At 45.5% G+C, this 25,610-nt stretch overlaps 2 protein-coding genes across 2 annotated transcripts; both read left to right on the top strand.

Annotated features, from left to right (window-relative positions):
- Positions 1–895: 895 nt before the first annotated feature.
- On the top strand, positions 896–7,492 carry LOC137591374 (adenylate cyclase type 8-like). Its single transcript, XM_068309321.1, has 23 exons — positions 896–1,140; positions 1,227–1,424; positions 1,509–1,748; positions 1,921–2,149; positions 2,222–2,371; positions 2,529–2,659; positions 2,849–2,960; positions 3,069–3,196; positions 3,269–3,427; positions 3,515–3,749; positions 3,845–4,033; positions 4,112–4,212; positions 4,341–4,542; positions 4,657–4,755; positions 4,840–4,967; positions 5,462–5,543; positions 5,662–5,820; positions 5,891–6,037; positions 6,125–6,217; positions 6,444–6,558; positions 6,630–6,754; positions 6,822–6,920; positions 7,008–7,492. Exons 1-23 carry the CDS (start codon positions 896–898, stop codon positions 7,188–7,190), a joined length of 3,549 nt encoding a protein of 1,182 aa, XP_068165422.1. The 3' UTR covers positions 7,191–7,492.
- A 6,311-nt stretch (positions 7,493–13,803) lies between these two features.
- Positions 13,804–25,609, top strand: xdh (xanthine dehydrogenase). The gene is made up of 35 exons (XM_068309295.1): positions 13,804–13,911; positions 14,181–14,238; positions 14,481–14,577; positions 14,671–14,779; positions 14,957–15,083; positions 15,196–15,257; positions 16,025–16,117; positions 17,058–17,138; positions 17,403–17,547; positions 17,626–17,718; positions 17,866–18,017; positions 18,107–18,200; positions 18,769–18,878; positions 18,958–19,142; positions 19,207–19,369; positions 19,491–19,580; positions 19,803–19,972; positions 20,041–20,167; positions 20,246–20,365; positions 20,513–20,609; positions 20,683–20,807; positions 22,018–22,151; positions 22,229–22,316; positions 22,502–22,588; positions 22,667–22,858; positions 22,936–23,081; positions 23,156–23,237; positions 23,318–23,413; positions 23,482–23,685; positions 23,855–23,907; positions 23,988–24,102; positions 24,420–24,485; positions 24,588–24,776; positions 24,873–25,040; positions 25,127–25,609. The coding sequence occupies exons 1-35, from the start codon at positions 13,849–13,851 to the stop codon at positions 25,175–25,177; spliced, it is 4,032 nt and encodes a 1,343-aa protein (XP_068165396.1). The 5' UTR covers positions 13,804–13,848; the 3' UTR covers positions 25,178–25,609.
- The last annotated feature ends 1 nt before the right edge of the window (position 25,610 follows it).

Raw genomic sequence — 25,610 nt, 5'->3', positions numbered from 1 at the left:
GTAACCAACTGCCGAGAACTTTGACTACCCTTGGATTACTCTGGGATTATTTTATTACCAGGATATAATGTGAATGTGTGGAAAGGGACTCTTTTTTTTTTCCAAGTTTTCCTTCAAAAATTAATCAAAAATGAGGATGTGAAGAATATTTGACTTGAGAAGACTCGTATGACCAGCAACTTTTAACAATTCCAAAAACATGACCACAGTGGATGCTTTTATTTTGTAGGAGCATTTTTTTGTAATGTAAAGCAGGAACAAAAAAAGAGACTGGCCTGTTTTTAATTTTTAAGAAAGGCCCAAGTCAAAATAGAAATTAACTAAACCAAGTCCTGAGAGACGACAGTAGAAAATGAGCGGAATAAGAGGAGGAGGTGTGATTTAGAGCGTCTTCATCTGAACAACAACCGAAGAAACGAGGTACAAACACCTAAACCAGAAACACAAACATTCAGATTATAATTCCAAACTGAAAACAAGTGCAGAGGGGTGGGTCTTAGGTCGGTGCCAATTGTGCTGTTGACATCACAAGTATCACGATAAACATTCATCCTCCCGCACTTCCTGCCCTGCTGTCAGGAGTGGGTTTGTCACTGCGCTGTAACCTGATTGGATTAGCCTCCAAACCCGCCTCTGACCCGATCCAGCCTCACAACCGTCCCACTGGGCATTAAACCTGATCTGATCCACATCCAGGACTCCCAGATGAAGCCCCGGTAGAATAACATCAAGGGATGCAGATTAATCAGATTACAGTCAGAGCACCGGCCTGGAATGTCCTCATTCATTCAGTCTCTTTCACATTAAAAGCCTTTAGAAGTCGTCTCTCTCCTGATTGGCTGGTTTTCATTTGTTATTTGAGGTGATTTTGTACACCTTTACTTCTCTCACAGTAATGGACGAGGACTGCAGCATCCTAGAGAATGGCGACTGTGAAATGGCGCGGGAGACTAGTGACATCACCATCAGTGCAAACATAAGCCCCGCCCCTGGTCTGAGGAGGAAACAGCTGTTGTGGCAAAATGCCGTCAAAAACATCATCGACCAGCACAACCTGTACTCGCTGAGGCTCGCCGGAGGCCTGGAGCGAGGGAGACACCGCATCATCGTCAGTGACGCCTACATCGCGGACGTCAACAGGTAGGAACGGTGATGTCATCAGCAGGTAGAAACAGTGATGTCATCAGCAGGTAGAAACAGTGATGTCATCAGCAGTCGTCTTGCAGGCAGATTCGTAACAAAGCGTCTCGTGGAGCTTCCTGGCACAAGCGGCGCTCATCGGCTGCTCGCATCCACCCAATCACACCGAGAATCTCCATGGCGACACACAGCAAACAACCCTCCCTCAGCGATGCCGACTTCTTCGTGTCATGTGGGTCGACGGTGAAAGGCGTCTATGTTCCTGCGTTGCAGCACACATTCAAGTAAAGAGCACATTAACAAAATCTAGTGCATAAACATACTGTTGTTGTTTGAAGTCAGAAACTTTATTAACTAAAAACTGTCAGGTCTCTGGACCTGGAGCAGCTCTACCAGCAGTTCTCCTCTGGTGAGAGAAGAACGTCTCTGGTGGTCACCAACACCATTGACATCCTGACCAGACTCTTCATCCTGGTGCTAACGTGGCCCTCAGGCTGGTGGGCCGTGCTTTGTGATTGGCTGGTTGTCCTGTCAGTCATTCTGTGGGCGGGGATCTGCCTGCTGGCACTGTCCAGTAAGGAAGTGATGTCATCACCACAATGGCTGAGGTATGATGGGATATCAAATGAAAGTCTGTCTGTCTTTCTTTCTCAGGTCCCTGTCTGTCTGTCTCAGGTCCCTGTCTGTCTGTCTCAGGTCCCTGTCTGTCTGTCTCAGGTCCCTGTCTGTCTGTCTCAGGTCCCTGTCTGTCTGTCTCAGGTCCCTGTCTGTCTGTCTCAGGTCCCTGTCTGTGGTCAGCTGGTTCTCTCAGACGGTGCAGGTGTTGGTGGGTGTCTTCACCTGGGCAGAGAGCGATCACTCCTGGTACGTCTTCTTCTCTCTGTTCTCCACCTACACCCTGCTGCCCCTCCCTCTCCTCTGGTCCATTGTTGCCGGGGCAACCACCTCCACCTTGCATCTGCTGCTGGACGTCTGCCGTCACTATGGAGACCACACCTTCATCAGAAAGGTGTGCGCTGGCGTGAGCGTGAGGTACGTGACTGTTGGTGCTTGGCGCTGGGCTGACCGGGTGTTTGTCCAGGTGACCTCCAAGGCGCTGCTCTACCTGGCCATGAACACCGCAGGCCTGTTCATCCACTTCCTGTCAGACAGGACTCAAAGACAGGCCTTCCTGGAGACCAGACGCTGCATAGAGGGGCGGGTTCGACTGGAGAGGGAGAACCACAGGCAGGTGGGGCGCTTCACTTTTGCTCTGGTTACAGTCTCTGGAAAATACACCAATTTCTGGAATTTGGTACCAAAATGAAACAAAACAAAAGACGTATACGCGTGTCATGAAATGTTTGTGGCGCTGGAAGCCTGAAAACACTTTTAACACCGACACACAGGAACGTCTGGTGATGTCCATCCTGCCTCGTTTCCTGGTCCTGGAGATGATTGCTGATATGGCCCCCATCGATGAATATTTGCTGCCTCAGCAGTTCCACAAGATCTACATCCACCACTACAAAGATGTCAGGTGAACAAACATGCAACACGGGCAGGGTTGGCGACCAGCTGTCAACAGCTAGTTAAAACCATAAAGGACCAAGAGTAGAACTCTGAGGAACCTCACTGAGTCTCGTAGGGGCCAAACTGCTGTTTGTCCTCAGCTGTGGAGAGAAAGTCGGACTTCAGTCACACGTTCCTGACTTTCTTGTCTCGACAGCATCCTGTTTGCAGACATCATCGGCTTCACTTCGCTGTCATTGATCCTCTCAGCTCAAGAACTTGTTAAAACCCTCAATGAACTCTTCGGGCGTTTCGATCGTCTGGCTGAGGTCGGGCCGCTCGCTGTTCAACTTTTGTCTTTCTCGTTTGTTCTTCCTAGTTTCAGGTTTCCTTTCAAAGCTTAATACCAGTGTGACGTGACGGTGTGTGTTGTGTAGGAGCACCAGTGTTTGCGCATTAAGATCCTGGGTGACTGCTATTATTGTGTGTCTGGAGTACCGGAGCCTCAGAGGGGACACGCCCGCTGCTGCGTGGAGATGGGCCTTAGCATGATCAACACCATACGGTACAAACACACACACATGGACACACGTGTTCTTCCCGTGACGCTTCACAGAGGCATCTTGTGGTGTTGCAGTTATGTCCGTCGGGAGTTGCAGCAGGAGGTGGACATGAGGATTGGCGTCCATTCTGGTTCTGTTCTTTGTGGAGTTCTGGGTCTTCAGAAGTGGCAGTTTGACATCTGGAGTTGGGATGTCGACATCGCCAGCAGTTTGGAGGCGGCAGGGTTGCCAGGGTCAGAAGTGTTTTTAGCAAATTGAGGAGTAAATCTTAAGTCTGGGATGGAGGCGTGTCTTTAACAAAGTGTCCTCGGTCTCGTCAGGCGGATTCACATCTCTCGGGCGACTCTGGACTGTCTGGGCGGCATCTACGAGGCGGAGGTGGGACACGGCCAGGAACGAAATGAGTTACTAAGGAAACACAACATCGACACTTATTTGATTGGCCCAGCCCAACGAGCCGAGGCAAAGCCACCCAAAGCGAGACGTCCAAGTTATGACGAGATGTCCGCCTGGAGCGCCGAGCTGCCTTTTGGAGACAGTCTGGGAATGAACTTTGTGAGGATGGTGGATATATTAAAGCATAAAGGGGAGTCGTCCATAGCAATATCTAAAATACTGACCGCCTTTCTGTCCCTTCCGGTGCCCTGTAGATTCTGGCCACCTTCACTAATGGCTCTTTAACCCAGCTGCCCAATCACATTGCAGCACAGAAGTCGGGGTCCCGAGAAGTCAACAGGAGGATCCGTCAGGCCATGGAGGTTCGGAGCAGCGAGAGGATGAGGAAGGAGCACATCACAACGTTCACCCAGGTGTTCAAAGACTCGTCCATGGAGGGAAAGGTGAGGCGGGCACGTCCTGTGAGGGGTGTGGCTATGTAGAGTCATGTGATCATTAATCATCCTCTCTCTGTCCGTCAGTACTCCCAAATGAGGGATGAGCTCTTCAAGTCCAACATGGTGTGCTCGTTCATCCTGTTGCTGATGCTAATGGCTGTCCAGCTGTTAATCCCCGCCCCCCGGTACACCTGTCTGTCTACCTGTTGTTCTAACCATAACCCCAAACCCTAACCCCGCCCTGTTGAACATGCATTTATTAACCGCCGTGTCGTATCGATCACCTGATCAATGTCCACCAACACACTCTCAGCTATTGTTCGATGGTGGCGCAGTGTGTGGCTAGCTGTGGCGTCTACTTCCTGCTCTTGCTGCTGACTCTTGGGGAGGAGTTTAAGCATTGCCCCGCCCCTCTGCAGTCCCTGTGCTGCTGGGTTCATGAGAACAAGTTCGCACGGACGGTGCTGACGCTCGCCGCCATCACCGTCAACTTCGGGGTGGCCTCTTCAGACATAGTGAGTCGGATACGGTTGCTAGGAGACAGGCGTAGGGTTTACCGCTTCTAGCTGGAAGAACTTCTTCCAATCCTTTATTGTTCTGATCCTGCCGTTCCCTTCCCTGCCCTCCAGCTGTGGTGTGATTTGTCCGAAAATCACATCAGCAACGACTCCCAGCAGGCTCCGCCCACTTCCACCTGGCCTGTGGTGAACATCTGCACCAACCCAGAGGTGAGTGTCACACACTGACGACACATGAAATAAATTACATGGGACGCTTCATTTATCATGATCAATGACTCCCTTTGCACATAGTACATGGTGCTGAGCGGTGTCGTTGCCATGGTTACCTGCGCAGTGTTCCTCAGGTTGAGTTGTGTGCTGAAGTTGGCTGTCCTTCTGGTGGCGGCAGCTCTCTACACCTACCTCACCAAGACACACAGGTGACCTTCTGTCACACAGGTGACATTCCTTTACACACGTGACCTTATGTCACACACGTGATCCTATGTTACACAGGTGACCTTATGTCACACAGGTGACCTTATGTCACACAGGTGACCTTCCTTTACACACGTGACCTTATGTCACACACGTGATCTTATGTTACACTGGTGACCTTATGTCAAAGAGGTGACCTTAAGTCACACAGGTGACCTTCCTTTACACACGTGACCTTATGTCACACACGTGATCTTATGTTACACAGGTGACCTTATGTCACACAGGTGACCTTATGTCACACAGATGACCTTACATCACACAGGTGACCTTACATCACACTGGTGACCTTCCTTCACACAGGTGACCTTACATCTCACAGGTGACCTTCCTTCACACAGGTGACCTCACATTACACAGGTGACCTCACATCACACAGTCAGGTGACCTGACCTGTCGTGTCTGGAGTTCACGCCATTTGTTTGTTTGCCTTCAGGTCTCATCACCTATGCAGGAAGGGTGTTTGCGTCGCTCTCATGGTGATGTTCGTAATCGCCGTCCTGTACAACAGCAGACAGGTGAGCTGGAGCAAGTTTTACTGGTTCTACTGGGTTCTGTTGTCAATCTGCTGGGTTTGATTGATCGATGCTGGAGTGTCGCCACGGGTAACTGCATGGTCTTGCTGACGGTTGGCAGCTGGAGGCAACGGCGCGTCTGGACTTCCTGTGGCGCCTTCAGGCGAGGAAGGAGGTGGAGGACATGAAGGAGCTGAGGGAGCACAACGAGTGTCTGCTGCTCAACATCCTGCCCGCCCACGTCGCCCAGCACTTCCTGGAGAGGGAGCGCTACAACGAGGTACCGCCCACCTGTCGCCAGGTGTGTGCCTGTGCGTTCCTGCTGCCATCATCTGTGTGTGTGTGTCCAGGAGCTGTACGCGCAGTCGTATGAGCGAGTCGGCGTCCTCTTCGCTTCTCTGCCGGGTTTCTCCGACTTCTACGATCAGAAGGAGGTCATCCATTGGCCTGTGGAGTGTCTCTGCCTCCTCAACCTCATCATCACCGACTTCGATGAGGTCACACACATAAACAACAACACCTTATCGACACTTTGCTGTATCTCTGTGACAATCAAACATATCTCCATGTGGTCTTCTGAGCAGCTGCTGGACGAGTGTTATTTTCAGGAGGTGGAGAAGATCAAAACCATCGGCAGCTCCTACATGGCAGCGTCTGGCCTCTCACCTGACAGACAGGTAAACTCTGATACAGTCACTTCCTGCTAGTCTTTCAAATTAAAAACCTACCAGCAATGCAGCAGGAGCTACTGGTCTAGCCTGTCCAACATGAAGACTGTGTTATCTGCCTGTGGATAAACTGACCAATCGTGGACGATCTGGTTTTTCCACCTGAGGATGGCACATCCAAATCCTGTCTCTTTGCTTCCCTTCCCATGATGCTCTGCTCTTCCCTCGTGTCCAGAACTGTGAGGACGGCTGGCATCACCTCAGTGAGTTGGTTCTGTTCGCCCTCGCCATGCAGGAAACACTCAAACACATCAACACACAGACAGGAAACAGCTTCCAGCTGCGAGTCGGTACGTGCATCACTCGCCTTTGAACCTGGGTGTGATGTGATCAGTCACGTGACCTCTGAAATCATCTGCAGGTATCGCTCACGGCCCCGTGATTGCAGGTGTGATCGGTGCCACCAAACCTCAGTACGACATCTGGGGGACGCCGGTGAACGTGGCGAGCCGGATGGAGAGCACGGGTGTCAGCGGGAGGATTCAGGTGGGGGTCATCTGTCTGCAGGAGGGGTGGGATTCCACACGGTGTGTGTAACCAGCTCCTCCATCAGGTCCCAGAATCCACCAGCTGCATCCTGGTGGAACGGGGTTTCCTACGGCAGCTCAGAGGGAACATTTACATCAAAGGAATCAGCGAGCGTCACGGGAAGGTGAGAGCGTTTGGTTGTTAGCTAGCTAGCAGGTCACAGCAGGTTAAAACGGGTTTAAAATGGATTCATCCGGGTTTCCTGTTCCAGGTTCGCACGTTTTTCGTGAGCAGCCGGGAGGAGCGGTCCAGTTTCTTGGAGCGGGGCTGTGGGCGGGGCTTCAGTCTGAACAGGAACACGCTGGGAGCTGTGGTCTACAGTCTGGTTCAGGCGAGGAAGAGGGAGAGGTTGATAGAGGAGAACGGTGGATTTCACCTGGTGGAGGCGTCGTAGGAGCAGGAGCCGAATCGACGAGCGAAGCTACGCAACCAAGTACGAACAGAGGCGACGTCTTCTTCTGTGGTTTCAAATAAACACTCCAAAACCTCTCCACACCTGCAGATCAGAGCCACCAGACAGCAGCAGTGTGTTACCTGTTATTACACGCACTGAGCTGTAGGGGGAGGTATTTTTTATAAAAGGATTAAATTGTTATTGTTGTTTTGTTTTGTTTTTTAAATCAAGATTGTAATAATTATGAAACTCATTTTAATGTTCTTGAAATAATTGTGTTTTTCTGTTAGTTTTTCACACAATGTGGCTGAAATTTACCTTTAATGCAATTAAAATTCACACGATAAACAACTTTGTTCAACCATGACAATTTTTTTCTGTGTAGGTTCTCAGTTATCCAGGTCATGGTTATCCAGAGCTGTTTAAATCAATCCACTGGACTTTAACAAGTTGTCATCCAAGAGGCCTCTTCAGTTCTGATGAAGCCTCTTGGACGAGAGGTGAAACGTCTTCAAGAAACTTTCTGATCCAGTGGATTGATTTAAACAGCTTTGGACATGACAAATTTCAGATATTTCAGGGGGGGGTTTCAGACATGTTTCATCACATTTACAACATCAACAACATCTGAAAAAAAGGGCTGTCAAGTAGAAGCCAATAGGCTTGTGAGATTCCCGTCCTCCAGAATTAACAAACATCTGTCTCATTACAATATGTAATCAACAAACTCAGACATTACGGTTTTCAGCCGGTTAATCCATTGAGTTCGTACTCTTATCCACTTCCAGATATTAGCCTTTGTCCCAGATACAACCTAGAACATAACCATGTTTACATTCCTCTTAGGAACATGAGGTTTGTTAACATCATGGATGGTCAAAACAAGAAGTTTATTTATATTATCAATGTTCTCCACAAGAATATAATGTTCATATTTACGTCTTTCAGCAGACAGTGTTTAAACAAGAATTAACCAGTTTGTTACAGACACTTTAACAGTTTTAGTTGCTATTATATTGTCAACAGATGTCAACATGCTCTTTAAGGTCTCAGATTTACTGTTATCCCATGTTATCAGAAATCCATGTTTGTTTGTTTTTGGGGTTTTTTCCCATCAATCCATGTTTCTGACATTGCTGATGTTGGTTATTTCAACTGTTCCATGTAATACATGACGTGTCCAAAATTGGTGGAGAGCTCCCACTATTGAAGTGACTCTGTTGTGCTGATCTTTGGTGTAATAACAACTCTCATCCATCTTTATTGCTCGTATTTCATCAACTCCTCTGCACTCCTGATCACCATTGTTTTCATCTGGTCCGGAGAAAGCCCCTTTGTTCTGATGAAGATCCTGCAGTTGTTTGTCCAGGTGTTGTCGATCAGCCCATTCTTCTTCAGTTGTCGAGCTTTTTCAGCGATATCAGAATTCTTTTTAGTGAGATTCTCATTAATATGTAACATTTTTCCTTTCAGTTTGAAGCCTTGTTTCAGAAGACTAATTTTGTGTTTAGGATTCTGTAATTTTATCATCCCTGCAGGTGGTCTCTTACCTCCAGATGGTAATGGGTGGCATGTCTCAATCTGGTCAGAATCTATAAAGTAGTTATCTCCAGATCCCTCAGTTGAGAACTCACTTGTTGCTCCAGAGATTCAATGTCAGCGCTGGCCAAAGCATTTGTATAATTCCTCATCTTAATTTTAATTCCAGTGATGATCACATCATTCCTACGAATGCTTTGTTCCAAATCATCCGTTCTTTGTTGTCCCTGTTCTAAGACAACAATTCTTCGGTCTTTTTCATCCATGTGTTTCTGCATTTTCTTCATTTCGTCCTTCATTTCTTCCATGGAGTCTAGCACCAGTTTAAGTAAATTTCTTGCTGAAGCTTTCTTCATTGTTTGGCATAAAATCCAGAAAAGAAAGTTCAACAGAAATATATCTTTAAATCAGTTTGTCCAGAATAAACACAAAGCTAGTCTGCAAACACACATGAACTTCTGCACTGTGATGAAACTCACTGTGAAACTGGCACTGAGCACAGCTTGCTACCAAGCTAACTTTTGACCAGTATAGGTACTTTACTGGGAAATAAAAAGTATTTTACAAATGCATTTTAATACCAAGAAAAATGATGTATAAAAAAAACTATTTTAAGCTAGCTTGAAAAAAAAAATCCTGGAGGCATATCAAATTGACGTACGTTTGGAAAATGGATCACATGACTGAGCGACTGACATGTTCTGCGGATCTTAATTGCTGTTTGCTAGAGAATTAGCTGTTAAATAATGTTTGTGTTGGAAATATTCTCATATCACCACTCATCATTCTATTATGAAATTATGTGAAATTAGTAGTAGTAGTCATAGTGTTCTATGGCACCATAGCAGGAAATGTTGTCCATTTTATTATTTCATTAGGTTCACTTAAGAAAATATTCAAAGATAACATCTCATCACCAGAGATTAGCGCCAACACAAAAGCCTGCGTGTCTCCGATTAACGTGAGTTGTGCATCAGTTCGTCACCGTGATGTAAGCTGATGTGTCATGACGGACGATGTGACCTTTGACCTGCAGGTACGAACCATGGCTGTGAATAATTAGCCGAAAGAGGTCACGACCAGCGGGTCTCCCTCAAAGGACAGCCTCTACGGATCAAATTATCTTCACTCAGAGCAGAGCTGAAAACTGATGGTACAGAACAAACGTCACGCCGCATCCTGTTCCGCCTCCTCGCTCCGTCCACACAAGCATCGATTTATGGTCACAACAAAAACATAAAGTTAATGAGTGGTGCCACAGATGTGAGACCTGTGACACCAACATGACGTCTTCATCCAGACCTAGAACTGGTGTCACCAGTTTTCCTCACGGGGTCAGGGTTAGAACCTCCTCCAACTGTCACTCCGGTCAGAACCGCATCCAGTGAAACTAAAGGAGCTTGATCCAAAACAATCAATGTGCCTCCATCCATACATCTTCTGTTTATCTGAGTCATGTCGCCTTGGCAACAGAGAGATGGTTGAGCCAAATGTCCGCACTATTTTCATATTTGTATTTGGGGAAACCATTTTTCAGAAATTAGAATGAAAGCAAATAAACCTTACTTCCCTCCTTCAGACAGGAAAAGGACAAACAAACACGCAGGCAGCAAAAGTAAACACACTTTAATTACAAAACCAACACTGATTAGCACAGATGAAGCACGCCAAGGCAAAGTCAGGTCAGAACACGGCATGCTGATCGTCCTACCGTCCAATCAGCAGCCGAGAACCCAACACATGGCGCAGGAACAGAACCTCCAGTTCAGGTGTTCTGCATTTGTGTCTGGGAGGACGAGGGCGGATCTGGTTTTATAAAATAAGACGAAAATAAAGCTGTTAAAGGAACATTGGAACATAGGAACACAGCCCAGCCATCGGGGGTTCGAATCCCGCTCGTGCCAGAAGAACCATCGGAGTGTGAGCCGACGGTGGGAGGCGTCAGCTCACCTCCCAGCCACTGCCGAGGCACCCTTGAGCAAGGCGCCGTCCCCCCTACAAGATGCTCATTGGGGCGCGACCCTCGTACGCGACCAGTCATTCCACCTCCTTGTACCTCTGTATGTCCTCTCTATACTAACTGCATGCCTACAGGCCCCTAGCGTGTGCTGTGTTCTGGGGCCTGTAACCGCTGTGTGTGTAATTAACACATATATGTACATGTGAAAGTGTAACGTGTAAAAAGAATTTCCCCAAGAGGGACAATTAAAGTAATGCTTATTATTATTATTATTATTATTATTATTATTATTATTATTATTATTATTATTATTATTATTATTATTATTATTATTATTATTATTATTATTATTATCATTGACGTCACACATATACTGTAAATACACCTGTCCAGGTTTAAATCATCACACTAAGATGTTTTCCCAGATAGCCTTTTGACTCCGCCCCGGAACCGCCACGGTCCGCCACCGGCTCCGCCATGGATCCGTGAACCGGCCCCGGAAAAGAGTCCACTTGCACAACGCGACGGACCCGGAGTAGGCAAGGACCGAGGAACCCAAACCAGACCGGGCGCGGAGCCGATCCGGATCCGTTCATAATGTTCAAAAGGGCTCATTTGGCCATAACTAGCAACAGAAATATCCAACATCAACGTTGTCCTGAAAAAGCTTGAATACTTGACCAGTCTGCCCTTAGTAATACTGTAAATGGAAAAATGAAACACAACCATGAATTGTTTGCAAAGCATTTTAATGCCACGGGCAATCAATTACAAAAGAACATGATTGATAATCACGATAAGAAGACATGGAAACCAAACATAACAACATTGCTTTAACTTGGAACTGGTGGGTCCTCATCTGAAGTACCAGGACGCCTCTGGAGTTCCCTGTCAGCTGCGAGGTTGAACCAGCGAATTGCCCGTCTGATTGTGTCTTCAGTTCCAACACAACCGTGTCTCTTTTACAGCATCTGAAATCACACAAACAAATTTTCACACAAAATTCCATGAACTCAGACACTAGTTGTAATCTGATGTTCTTTCTTTTTCTTTCTTCTTTCTAATGTTTTAAAAAGATGTGTATAACCATTGGCTTATCAAGTGACATTTTGCTGTCTGACATTAGTCCCCATTTGCATTGTTGACAAAACTTGTTGCGGGTGATGAATGACCAAATGACAAAACAGCCTCGACAGCGCGGGCTAAACATCGTATCGCTGCACACCGATCGACACTTAGTCATATTTGAGTGCCCGTAAATATGTATGCAACAATGCATTCCAATTCCTCCCAGATTGTTTTAACCCGTAAACGGTTTTCTGTAGCTTGCATACTTGTTTTTCACCCGTTTCTGATTCCCTTTCAAAACCTTCAGGTTGCTCCATATAAATTTCAAATTGGAGCGTGCAAATAAGCTGCTTTAACATCCACCTGGTGTAACATTAAGTTATCCTTGACTGCTTTTTGCATCACAACTCTTACACTCGTCATGTCAGCTGTAGGTGAGAATGTTTCGTCATAATCGGTACCCGGTTTCTGACTGTAGCTTTTTACTACAAACCTTGCCTTGTATTTGTCAGACCCATCTACTTTTGTTTTCAGTGCATAAACCCATCTACCCCCACTGTCTGTTTGCCTGGTGGCAACTGTGTCAGAGTGAAGGCTTCGTTCTCCTTGAGAGATTGAATCTCCTCTCTCATAGCAGCTTTCCACTGCCTTGCTTTGGTTGACGCAACGGCGTCTTGGTAAGTATGAGGCACATCGCACACTGCCCTGTAACAAAAGTCTATGTAAGTGTTTAGATTGTCCTCTGTGTTACCTGTCTCATAGTCCTGCAGGTGAGCTGGTCTCCTCTTGGCTCTTGGTGGGTTCCTTCTGTTTACAGTATCTGTGACTTCACCTGGCTGTATATGTTCTATCTTTTTAGGTGAAGCACTAACACCACCACTCTGAACACTCTGACCTTGTGCATTTTGAGGTTTCTCATCAACCCTCTCATCAGTGTTGTCAACCATGGTATATATATCCCCATAAGCTGTTTGTGACTCAGCTGTCTTCCCTTTTCATTTGTCGCTTTAGTTGTGAACTTCACCAACCTATACTTTTGGACCTTCTCTGCGTCTGGGTAGTACACTAGATATTACGGGATGTTTTTGTCATAACCTATGTAAAGTCCTTGCTCACATCGAGATTCCATTTTGCCCTTTTCTTGCTTGTAAGCAAAACACATAGATCTGAATTTCTGTAATTTGGACAGGTTGGGTATATTACCTGTGAACTGCTCGTATGCTGTTTTCTTTGTGCGCTTATTATAGCACCTATTCCTCACATATGCGGAGGTCTGAACAGCGTAGTTCCACAAGTTATCAGGTAACCCGCTTTCAATCAGCAGGCATCTACTCATCTCATAAAGTGTTCGCCAACCTCTTTCTGCAGTACCATTCAGCTCCATGATGTGTAGGCAAATTTAAAAACCGTGTTTCCCACAGGTCGTATTTCTCCTCAGACCCAATGAATAGCAGCTGCGGTGCTGAAAGTCCAGATGCTCGGCTAGTCATCTTGTATCCCGCCAATTTTCTCCTCAGCTCCAAACTTTATCGCGTAATATGTCGCGCTAAACTTCTAACTTACAACACACGCTCGCTTATCTTCAGCCCTGGGCCCATAACCTGTTAACATATCAGGTCTGCTCAGACGGAATCTGCATAACAAATGACATGCAGAGCGATAGAAGTTTCTCTTCACTTTATTAGACCGGAGCCCACCACGCTCACCTGAACACTCCTACATATTACACATACTGTATATCCTACTCAACTGAACAAGAGTGCTACATCCACATAGAACCACTTCCGGCCACAATAGGAAGTCCCAAAATAAGAGCGTCACTTAACAAATGGGAATGATGAAAAACATCCAAATAAATTAGAGAAAACACTGAAATGATTATGTAAGACATGAGAGGCTGGAAACACCAGTGGTAAAGGCAGCCTGATTTTACCACTGGGGGCCGTCCAGAGGCTGACGGTCTGGACTTGGCCCGGCTCCTGGACACACCCCTGTGGATCGAAGCGTGCCGATGAGAGACGCCTCTCTGTGAAGAGCTCAGAGCACCAGCTGGACGTCGGAACACTCAGGTCGGATAACGTGGAGAGGAAGATGACGGATCCCCAGGCCCGGTCTCGCTCGGACGCGCTCGTCTTCTTCGTCAATGGAAAGAAGGTAGAATGGAAGCAGCCAGAATATTTATTCACAGGTCGCAGTCTAGGGCTGGAAGAACTGGTGCTCTTAATTCATGATTGCTATAATTAAAGTGTGGTAAGGGATAGGAAAAATAAATACAACCATGACTTCAGTCAAAAACAATTTGTGTTGAACATTTTCAGTCATGAATTTGAATCCTGTGATCCTTAAATGTTGTTTCACTGATACTAAGGGAAGTGTGTAATAATTGAAGTGGATTAATCTTGGATATATTTGTGCGTCTTCAGATCATTGAGAGAAATGCCGATCCTGAGACAACACTGCTGTCATATCTAAGGAGAAAATGTGAGCTGCTGTATTGTGATGGATGTTTGTGATGTGGAGTTTTGTTTTTTTTGTTTTTAATTTTGTAGTAACAATGAGTGTTTTTTAAATCAGCTCCGCAGTTTCATGAGGTCAGGGACTCTCTGAGCAAACAGTGGGTCAAAGTCTAGTTTTAAGGATGGGTATTTTGAGTTTTTTAACAACAGGAGGATGAATGAACAACCCATAGGACAAACTTTCAGGGACTCTCTGTGTGTTTTTAGTGGGTCTAACGGGAACCAAGCTGGGCTGTGCTGAGGGCGGCTGTGGGGCCTGCACCGTCATGCTGTCCCGCTACCAAACACACACTCAGCAGCTGGTGTATCCTTCAGCTTTGTCCTGCTGGACGCAGTCATGTGCTCTCATCTGATTTCATGGTGACATTCTGATTTCACATCTTTAACTCCGGTCCAGTCACCACGCCGTCAATGCCTGTCTGACGCCCATCTGCGCCCTGCATCTGGTTGCTGTTACCACCGTGGAGGGCATCGGCAGCGTGGCGAGAAAACTGCATCCTGTCCAGGTGAAATCCACACCTTTAGCTTCTGCGTGTGGCCATAATTTGGTGAATAGACGTTTGGCCACTAGAGGGCTGCAGAAACATGAAATCTGACATTATCGTCGTGTTCTTGAGTAGCTACGTGTGGTCAATTTAATTAAATTATGTTGATTGAAAAAAATACTAAAATGTCATCTTCAGGAGCGAATAGCGAAGGCTCACGGCTCTCAGTGTGGCTTCTGTACGCCGGGGATCGTCATGTCGATGTACGCCCTGCTGAGAAACAACCCCACGCCCAAAATGGGCGACGTGGAGGAGGCCTTCCACGGTACAGCTAAAGATGGCTGATTAGATACTGGATCATGGTATTGGTAATTTATTACAAATACCTTCATTAAACATGTCAGAAGGAAAATATTTTTTGTTTGGTTTGTTTTCAGGAAATTTGTGCCGTTGCACAGGTTACAGACCTATCCTTGAGGGATACAAGACGTTTACTGTGGTGAGTCACTAGTGGGTCCCACACGCACAACAAAATCATTTTCAGTTGAAGGTCTACTCCTTGTCTTTAACGATTATGTTCCTCATTTGATCACTATTCTGTTTTATTTGTTTCTTTGTTTTTTCTCCTTCTGTCTTACTTACTTTGTTTTTTATTTTAATCTTTGTATTACTATGCAGTTTAAATGATTGATTTACTTCTGTAAATATTATCTGCTAGTATTTTGTAATGAGTATTTTTCTTTTTCTTTTTTTGGAGTATAAGGGGGTAGGAGTCTAACAACTTTACAATTCTTCCTATTCCTTTACGGATAGTTTTCACAGCATTCTGGTGTATTTATTATTGTTTCTTATTGTTGTTTTTTTGTTATTCGAAATAAATTTTTAAAAAAATTGTGTGTTAAAATGGCTGCATGGATGTGTGCAAGCACCACTGACATTTATAAGACACTGGCACGGAAAGTTCAGCAGCATCAATCAGTAACTAGAAATGACGCACGATGAAAGAAACATTAAAAAAATTTAAAAAGTGGAAATTTAAATCTTTCACAAACTTCCTTCTGTGCACTCATCAGTGAAGAAAGGAAACGAGCTGTGGCTTCTTATCACTTTTTAATCAAGGCAGTATGAGGTCTTTACCTCACATGAGAGAATCTGATTGGACACTTTAAGAAACAAGTTAGTAAATCAATTGATAGCTTGATTTGTTTTCTATGTGTTGAAGTAATCAGAGTATTCTAGACTGTGATTATTGTGTTCCATCCTCAGGAGGGTGGATGCTGCGGCGGCAGGGGGCTGGAGAACGGCTGCTGTCAAGCCAATGGGAATGGAGTCGAGAAAGACTTGGAGGAGCACATCGACGTACAGTGATACCTCTATTTACGAATGTCTCTACTTACGAAATTGTCTACTTTCGAAATTTGTCAGCGGGAAAATATTACCTCTACTTATGAAAGAAATTTCGACTCACGTAATGTAAAAACACAGTATCGGCTGATACTTGAATCTCCCACAGGTTCCTGAACGCAACATTCTCATAGCTGCTCTCCCATTGTCTATTACCTATTACGTATCTTCCTGGCATCCCATTGGCTAAGAGGGATGCCACTCCACCTCTGTGTGGAGCTAGAACGGTGCTTATGGAGTGTCTCAGCATTCGGCAGTCAACCCCTGAGGTAGTCTGATAGTTTTTCGCAAATATAATAATTTTCTGAGTACGTATTCGCTATGGACCCCAAGAAAGTGACGGAAAAAAAAAGAGGAAAAGAAAAGAGTTTTCTTTCAAAGAATATGGCCGTAATGCATCTACAATCGACATGTTATTAAAACAAAAGGAAGTATAATTAAGGAGTGTAAGGCATCTCGTGGGTGGTTGGAGAAGCTCAAAAGGAGGACTGGAATTCACTCTGTTGTTCAGCATCGTGAGATAGGAGTGCATGAACCAAAAAGAGCAAAGAACAATGGGGACAGCAATTAAAAGGTAAATGACCGTCATTGTTATTCTTTATTCTATTCTTTGTTTTTTACGTTATGCACAACTCTCATTTATTGTGTAATAATCTAATCGTGACATGTATTTGTTACATGTTTTGATGCATTATAATGCTTTATAAAACATTTATGTTGGAATTTTTGTGGGCTTGGAATGGATTAGAACGCGTCTCTACTTACGTAATTTTCTACTTACGTAATTTCTCCCGGAACCAATTAATTTCGTAAGTAGAGGTACCACTGTACATTTAACTGACCATTAATTAAAGGTTGTGAAGTCATCACGTCTGACACAGCTCTGTTTGTGCAGGAAACCCCATCTCTGTTCAATCCGGCAGAATTTGCGCCTTTTGACCCGACGCAGGAAGTCATCTTCCCCCCAGAACTCTTGGTGAACAACACATTGAATAAAACACAAAGATGCACCACCATTAGGAACAGCTGTTAAAGCATTAACATTAAAGTGATGTCATTAGTAGCGACCGACTTAACCTATGTAAACCAAGACGTCATCTGCATACCAATAATATACCGTTTGGTTTAATGTGAGGCAAAGACTCAAAGAATTTTGGGATCTGTAGTTCCAAGACTCACATCAACCAACATAAGATGAAGAATAATAACTAAAGGTCTTTTTCTTTGTCATTCCATCAAGTCTCTCACCAAACGTCAAAGGCCAGCTTCTCTGTGCTTCTTCGGAGACAGGACTGTGTGGCTGCAGCCCGACAGTCTGGAAGAGTTTCTGCAACTGAAATGGGAACATCCAGAAGCCCGAGTGGTGGTGGGAAACACCGAAGTGGGTCAGTCTAGGTCTCAAAAACAAGTGTAGATTGGTTAGTTGGTTGGTTGGTTGATTCACTCTAAGTATTTACTTTTAGGTATTGAGGTCAAGTTTAAGAACATGGAGTACCCAGTCATCTTATCTCCAGCCTTCATTGTGGAAATGAACACAATAACACAAACTGAGGATGGTGAGTACATCCAGTACTACTACTACTACTACTACTACTACTATACTACTACTACGACTACTACTACTTCACACGTTTGTGAATCCTCATGTGGCGTCAGAATCAACACTTTGAGTTGCCAACCGGTCCCACTCGTTCTGTGTTCAGGTATATCTTTTGGTGCAGCCTGCACCCTCAGCCGAATGGGAGACGTTCTCAAGCAGGCGGTGAAGACTCTTCCTCCTCATCAAATTGAGGTCTTCCTCGCTGTTCTGGAACAGCTGCGCTGGTTTGCTGGGCTGCAGATACGGAATGTAGCGGTGAGGCGCTGATTATTAAATATACAACAAGAAGAGGTATGTATGCAAATGCAGAGAACCATCTGACTATGGTGTTCCTGTGTTTTCAGGCCGTTGGTGGAAACATCATGACGGCCAGCCCCATATCAGACCTCAACCCCGTTTTCATGGCAACGGGCTGCAAACTCACGCTGATGGACAAGGGTAACATGCCATGTTCCAGGAATCTGTGCTATCGGTTCTTTTTGTCCAGATCAGAGTTCACTGGTGAATGAACTGGGCCTCTGACTGTTCATGGTCACACATACATGATTTAAGCAGCATGTGACTGACTGTGGATCAGTTTTCCATGAAGCCTCTTCATGTTGCACTTTGTTTTAATGGGTAATGGTTAATTTTTTGGTTACTCTTTTGGTGAAATTTTGCCATGCTTCAGGGCACTGTAGGTTGTGGGACACCTCTCCAGGACAGGCAAAGCGAACACACCATGGTTACCTGTTTATACAGCTTGAACAACCTAAATCTTTTAAACCAGATGAGGTGAACTTGTTCTCACAGAACCGACTGATGAGGAATAAAATGGACTGTTGGTAACAGATTCCTGACAGTAAAGCTCCTCTCAAATAGCCGATCACATGGTGATCTGTTGAATTAAAAATACATTCATGTCTGGTGGTTTGGAAAACAACCTGTTTGAATTGTGTTTAAATCCCTGGATTAGAGTAAACAAAACCAATGTGTTTGACGTTTGACCTACCTGTGTGGGTTTCAGATGGCAGTCGTGTGGTTCAGATGGACGACACCTTCTTCACAGGTTACAGGAAGACGGTGGTGCGACCACGGGAGGTTATGGTCTCCATTGAGATCCCGTACAGCAAGAAGGTAATGAGCAACCACCATCAGAACTTCACCTGCCACCGCCACCTGGTTCCTAACGACCTCTGGGGTTAACCTCCTTTAGGGTCAGTTTGTCTCAGCCTTCAAGCAGTCTCCGCGCCGGGAGGACGACATCAGCATTGTTACCGCGGGAATGAGTGTCACGTTCTCTCCTGGGACTGACGTCGTGGACAATTTGAGGCTCAGCTATGGTGGCATGGCGGCTGTCACGGCGATGGCGAAGATGACGGCGAACAGGCTGCTGGGAAGGTAACTATGGAAACATGACTCACATGTAGAACGGTGGACGGTGGATAACACTGATGTCACACAGGCGGTGGGGGGAGGAGCTTCTGCAAGAGGCTTGCTCCACATTGGCAGAGGAAATGACCCTGGATCCATCCGCACCAGGCGGGATGGTGACATACCGGCGAACTTTGACCCTCAGCTTCTTCTATAAATTCTACCTGATGGTTCTGCAGAAGCTCAGGAAGCAGGTGACAAAGTGCTTTTTTGGTTACACAGATGAATGATCCAACGAGTTGTAATTATAATTAACTCTGTGCGACATATTTAACACGGAGGAGTCAAAAACAAAACCAGATTTCAACCCAACAGGGCGTGAATGTGGAGAAGGTCGGGTCAGAATGTCTGAGCGCTGCAGAGATTTACAACCCAGAGATGCCATCCAGTGTTCAGATCTACCAGGTAACATTTTAAACCAAAACTGTACGCAAGCTGTATGAATGTGTATAAATGCGTAACCCATCAAGTAAATCTTAAGTTTGACACAATATTAAGTAGTCTTCTCAAATTCCTTCCTTAGTTTTGTTCAGTGATTCTTTTTCCAGGAGTTGTTTGCGGGGTGTAGAACGGGGTTCACATCCAGCTTTAGTTTCCAGGTGTGCTCACCTCCTTGCTATCCCCCAGGCTGTTCAGGACATACAGGGGCAGGACGACTCGGTGGGCCGTCCCATGATGCACGTCTCCGCTCTGAAGCAGGCGACGGGCGAGGCTGTTTACTGCGATGATGTGCCGCTGTATGAGAATGAGCTCTACCTGGCGCTGATCATCAGCAACAAAGCACACGCTAAAATACTGTAAGTCACGTCTGTGCACACACACCCATGCAACACCCACCCACTGTCTAACCAAGGTGTTGTTGTAGCTCCATAGACACTTCAGAAGCCGAGGGGATGCCCGGATTCGTCTGCTGTCTACTAGCAGACGACGTCCCCGGCTGTAATTCTACCGGAGCGATTGAATACGATGAGACCGTCCTAGCCCAAGGCCAGGTGTGTTTTGATGTGACCAACCAATAAGGTGAGTGTATATTTCAGAATCATCATCATGAGGTGCTCCTCCTCCTGCAGGTCACATGTGTGGGTCACATCATTGGTGCCGTGGTGGCTGACACTCAGCTTCACGCTCAGAGAGCCGCCAAAGCTGTGAAGATCCAATATGAAGAGCTTCAGCCAGTCGTCACCATCCAGGTGAGACCGGCAGCACCTGGACCACACCTGCATCAATACCTGAAGAAAGGAGCCTTATGTAAAGGATACACAATACTGATAATGACTTAATGTTATAAACCCAAAACACTCCCCTGGAAACAAAGCTGTTGTTACTTTGGTTGACAGGAAGCCATTGCAGCTCAGTCCTTCTTTAAACCAATGAGAATCATCCAGAAGGGAGACCTGGAGGCGGGCTTCAAACAGGCCGACCATATCTTGGAGGGTAGGTGTGATTCCTGATTCCAGCAAACAATCTGGTATTTACTCATGATTAATCATTGACTGATTATTGACAGGTGAGATGCACATTGGAGGGCAGGAACACTTCTACCTGGAGACAAATATCACTCTGGCTGTTCCACGAGGAGAGGATGGAGAGATAGAACTCTTTGTTTCCACTCAGTCTGCCTCCAAAACACAGGTAATGATACTCCAGAACACAGTCCATAATTCTGCAGAACACAGGTAATAATACTCCAGAATATAGGTAATAATACTCCAAACAGGTAATAATACTCCAGAACACAGGTAATAATACTCCAAAACACAGGTAATGATACTCCAGAACATAGGTAATGATACTCCAAAACACAGGTAATGATACTCCAGAACACAGGTAATGATACTCCAGAACACAGGTAATGATACTCCAGGACACAGGTAATAATTCTCTAGAGCAGTGGTCCCCAACCTTTTTGCGCCACGGACCGGTTTCATCTAAGACAATATTTTCACGGACCGGTCTTCATTTGCTCGATAATCGTTAATGACGCCAGGACAGCTGTAGTCTAATAATAAATCGTTTTATGTAAAATGTAGACATCAACAGACAATAAACAAACTTTTTTTCATAAATTGATAATCAAAATCTCTATTTCGTCTCTGTAAACGAAATAATTATAAGAAATAATTACATTAAAAAACTCAATTCAAGTGACTGCACTGATGAGGTTTATTTTGAAATTTCGCGACTTACAATCAGTGCATTCAACGCAGGAGAAATATTGATCATTTCCAATAGAAAGGTGAACAAGTCAATCAAATAATAATAATTACAATAATGAGAATTAGTGGATGGGGACCGCTGATCTAGGGGTAAGGGGAGACAATGACACCTGAAGTGTGTACCATACGTCCGGTCTACTCTGCAGTTTGGTTTGGTTTTTGGTCACATCAGAAAATCGCTTCACAAAGACAGGAGGTTGGAAATGGAAGCAGGGTTTTCGATACTTTTTGGTCGATCTCAGGATAATCTGCCTTGATTTTAATCCAGAACACTGGTGCGTTTATGGGCGCTTCATTGTGTGTGTGTTGATAACCTGTCACGTGACCGAGACCTGTCAAGCGGGACAGACGCATGAATTTGTCAGTGCGTCATTCCACACAGACGTCACTTTTCAAATTTAAAGTCTTTCAGACTCCGAAATAAATAAAACGGAAGTAATGTAAATAAGTTCTTCTTTCTGAGCGGCCCGGTACCAAATGACCCACGGACCGGTACCGGTCCGCGGCCCGGGGGTTGGGGACCACTGCTCTAGAGTACAGGTGACAATTCTCCAGAACACAGGTATTAATACTGTTAATTTAAAAGTGATACTGTGAATGACAGCACGTGTCTATGTTTCTGTTAGCTTCTGGTGGCGAAGGCATTGGGTATTCCTGCCAACAGGGTGGTGGTCCGGGTGAAAAGGATGGGTGGAGGCTTCGGAGGGAAGGAGAGTCGGAGCACAATATTATCCACTGTGGCTGCCGTGGCGGCAAACAAGTATGTCTAATCTTTAAACGTGTTTTCTCATTTGTTTTGATAAAATCATGTAATTAATTTCCACCTTTTTGCATCAGACTGAAGAGGCCTGTGAGGTGTATGCTGGACAGAGACGAGGACATGTTGATCACTGGAGGAAGACACCCCTTCTATGGAAAATACAAGGTAGGACGTCGCCCTCTTCTGGAAAGGGTTTTTTGCCATTAGTAAGAGAAGCAGCATCTGAAGTGGGAATGTAGAAGGGGTTACAAGTGGAGTACATTTCCTGCAGTACAGTAAGAGTAGCTTTTATTTATTTTTGATGGCTAGGGTTACACAAATCTACCATTTCTTCTTGGGTCTTGCTCCAGGTGGGTTTTCTCAACAGTGGTAAGGTTGTGGCTCTAGACGTCACCTACTACGCCAATGCAGGAAACTCCAAGGACCTTTCCCTGTCGGTGAGTACAACAGCAGACTTTCTTGTCATAGTGCCGTCAATGATATGTGAACCTCATTGCCTGTCTGTGATTGTCAAGGTCTTAGAGCGCAGCCTGTTCCACATGGAGAACTCGTACCATGTGCCGAACATACGTGGTCAGGGTTTCCTGTGTCGCACCAACCTGCCGTCTAACACGGCCTTCAGGGGCTTTGGAGGGCCACAAGGCATGCTGGTCGCTGAGAACTGGATCACGGATGTAGCTCAGAGTCTGGGCAAGCCTGCCAATGAGGTACATGAATAAAGTAAGACACGATATGAATGCTAATGGATTAGCAGGATCCAATCAGGGATTCTTTCCTCCTACAGGTGCGTCGGTTGAACTTGTATGCTGAAGGAGATTTGACTCACTACAACATGAAGTTGGAGCAACTCACCTTGGATCGATGCTGGGACGAATGCCTATCACGTTCTGGTTACCATGAGCGGCAAGCAGCCATTGACCTGTACAACAGGTGAAAACAACCACACCTCTTCTGAAAAGTAATAAGCAAGTTCAATCTAATTACCTTTTTTACTTCTCTGACAGACAGAACCGGTGGACCAAACGGGGCATCGCCATCACCCCCACCATGTTTGGCATCAGCTTCACTGCCGCCTTCCTGAACCAGGTCAAACAACGCTGACAAACAGTCAGAAGTTTCTTTTCCTGTGGTATCATGAATTAGTCCCCGTCACTTTGTGTCTGCAGGCTGGAGCTTTGGTTCATATCTACACTGATGGCTCAGTGTTGTTGACTCATGGCGGGACAGAGATGGGACAAGGCCTACACACCAAGATGATCCAGGTACCTGATGTCAAAGGTTCAACCCAAACCCCAGTACTGTGCAGATGCCATAAAATGTCTGTTTGCAGGTTGCCAGCAGGGTTTTGGGTATCCCCTGTTCAAATATCCACATATCAGAGACGAGCACCAACACGGTCCCCAACACCAGCCCCACCGCCGCCTCTGCCTCCTCAGACATGAACGGAGCCGCCGTGAAGAACGCCTGTGAAATCCTGGTAAAACGTCTGGAACCGTACAAGAACAAGAACCCCAAAGGAACATGGAAGGAATGGGTGAGCAAAAGTATTTAAGACACTCTACTTCTTACGATGAAACTAAAACACATGACCTTTGATCAAATTTGCTTTATTCAAACCATGGCAATTAGATTAGGGTTTTGTGCTAATAATGAAACTTGTTTTTCACAAACCTTTTTTTTTTTTTTTTCAACCTGTGTTTCAGGTCAACGCAGCATATTTCGACAGAGTAAGCCTGAGCGCAAACGGATTTTACAAGTGGGTTCAGAAAACGAGTTCAGTGAATCTGTTGAAGTAAAGACCAGGAAGCAGTTTCACTGATGGCTCTTTCAAATCAGGACTCCAGATCTCAATTACGATTTTGAGTCACACACGGGACGGCCGTTCAACTACTTCAGCTATGGCGTGGGTTGTTCGGAGGTGGAGATCGACTGTCTGACTGGAGCTCACAAGGTGTGCTGCTTTTATTGATGGTGTCCCAAAAATTTATGTCTCGGCTCCCTGTTCTGTATTTCACAATACACCGTGTTACATTGCTGATGCTGATGACGCCATTCTGTTTTAATCATTCTACCTCTGTTTCATTGACTGTTTGAACATGAGAACTTCTCCCAGCTGAGGAAATATGGTGTTTGCTGTGCAGCATTACCAAACCACCATATATATAAAGTTTAAAAATTCAGCAAGGACACTCCTAGATCTTCTTTCTGAATTTAATCTTTTGCCAAGACTTTTTTTCTTTACGTATTTTCTATTTTTCTATGTTGTAGAACCTGAGCACTACCATAGTGATGGATGTAGGTCACAGCCTCAACCCAGCTATAGACATCGGACAGGCAAGTCTCTCCATGATGACGATAAAATTCTATGAACTGTACATATACTCCCATCTACAAATCTCACTCCTTCCTGATGATGTCCACTTTGTCCATCTTCAGGTGGAGGGGGCATTCATGCAGGGTGTGGGTCTCTTTACCCTGGAGGAGCTTCATTATTCCCCCAAAGGTGTCCTCCTCACTCGGGGTCCTGGTTCTTACAAGATCCCGGCCTTCGGTGACATTCCTAAACATCTGACTGTGTCACTGCTCCGAGACGCCCCGAATCAAAAAGCCATCTATGCTTCCAAAGTATGTCCCCGACCACCACAGAGTCTTCAGGAGAAACTTGCTCATCTTTTTGGGGGCAATCTTGATTTTGGAGTTGTTTGAATGCTTTCACTCCAGGCTGTGGGCGAGCCTCCTCTCTTTCTGGCAGCTTCTATTTTCCACGCCATAAAAGACGCCATCAGTGCTGCCCGGGCGGAGTCTGGACTCAGTGGTCCCTTCAGGCTTGACAGCCCTGCTTCTGCTGAAAGGATTCGCAATGCTTGCAACGACCGGTTCACCAAACTGGTAGGAACCATAGCTCAGAAACCCATCTGAAGGACTTAGAGCTTTCCTGCCTTCTATGAATTCAAACATGCTCTTTTCTCTGGCAGTGTCCTCCTGCAGAACCCGGAAGCTTCACCCCCTGGTCTGTACAAGTCTAGGGCGGAGAAGAACGTCGCCACCGCCAGTCTGACGAAATCTGTAACACTACATTAACACAATGAGCTATTTATGCACATTTACACACTTTTACGCACATTTCACAAACAGTGACACCGCCCTCCTCTCCCCACCGCCACCACCACCACTGGATCAGGACCGGTAATGGTGAAGGAAGCTTTGCCGGTAAAGAGATAGCAAACGTTAGCATTACACTCAAGCAAATGATGCTGTTAGCTGTGTCAAAAATGGGAGTTGGGTTCAGTTCAGGTAATCAAATGTGAATCATCAAATGTGATCATTTACTGTGATTGGTGCTACGCTGACGTAAACAAAATCAAACATTCTGTGAATTACATGTTTTAAATTATAACTGTCATTTCACATAGAATAGTTTTGTTGTATTAATTAAATAAAGATTTTGGAGTACCGACT

This window comes from Antennarius striatus, chromosome 24 (genome assembly GCF_040054535.1).
Source record: "Antennarius striatus isolate MH-2024 chromosome 24, ASM4005453v1, whole genome shotgun sequence".
Classification (NCBI taxonomy): domain Eukaryota; kingdom Metazoa; phylum Chordata; class Actinopteri; order Lophiiformes; family Antennariidae; genus Antennarius; species Antennarius striatus.
This window is presented reverse-complemented; position numbering and strand designations above follow the sequence as displayed.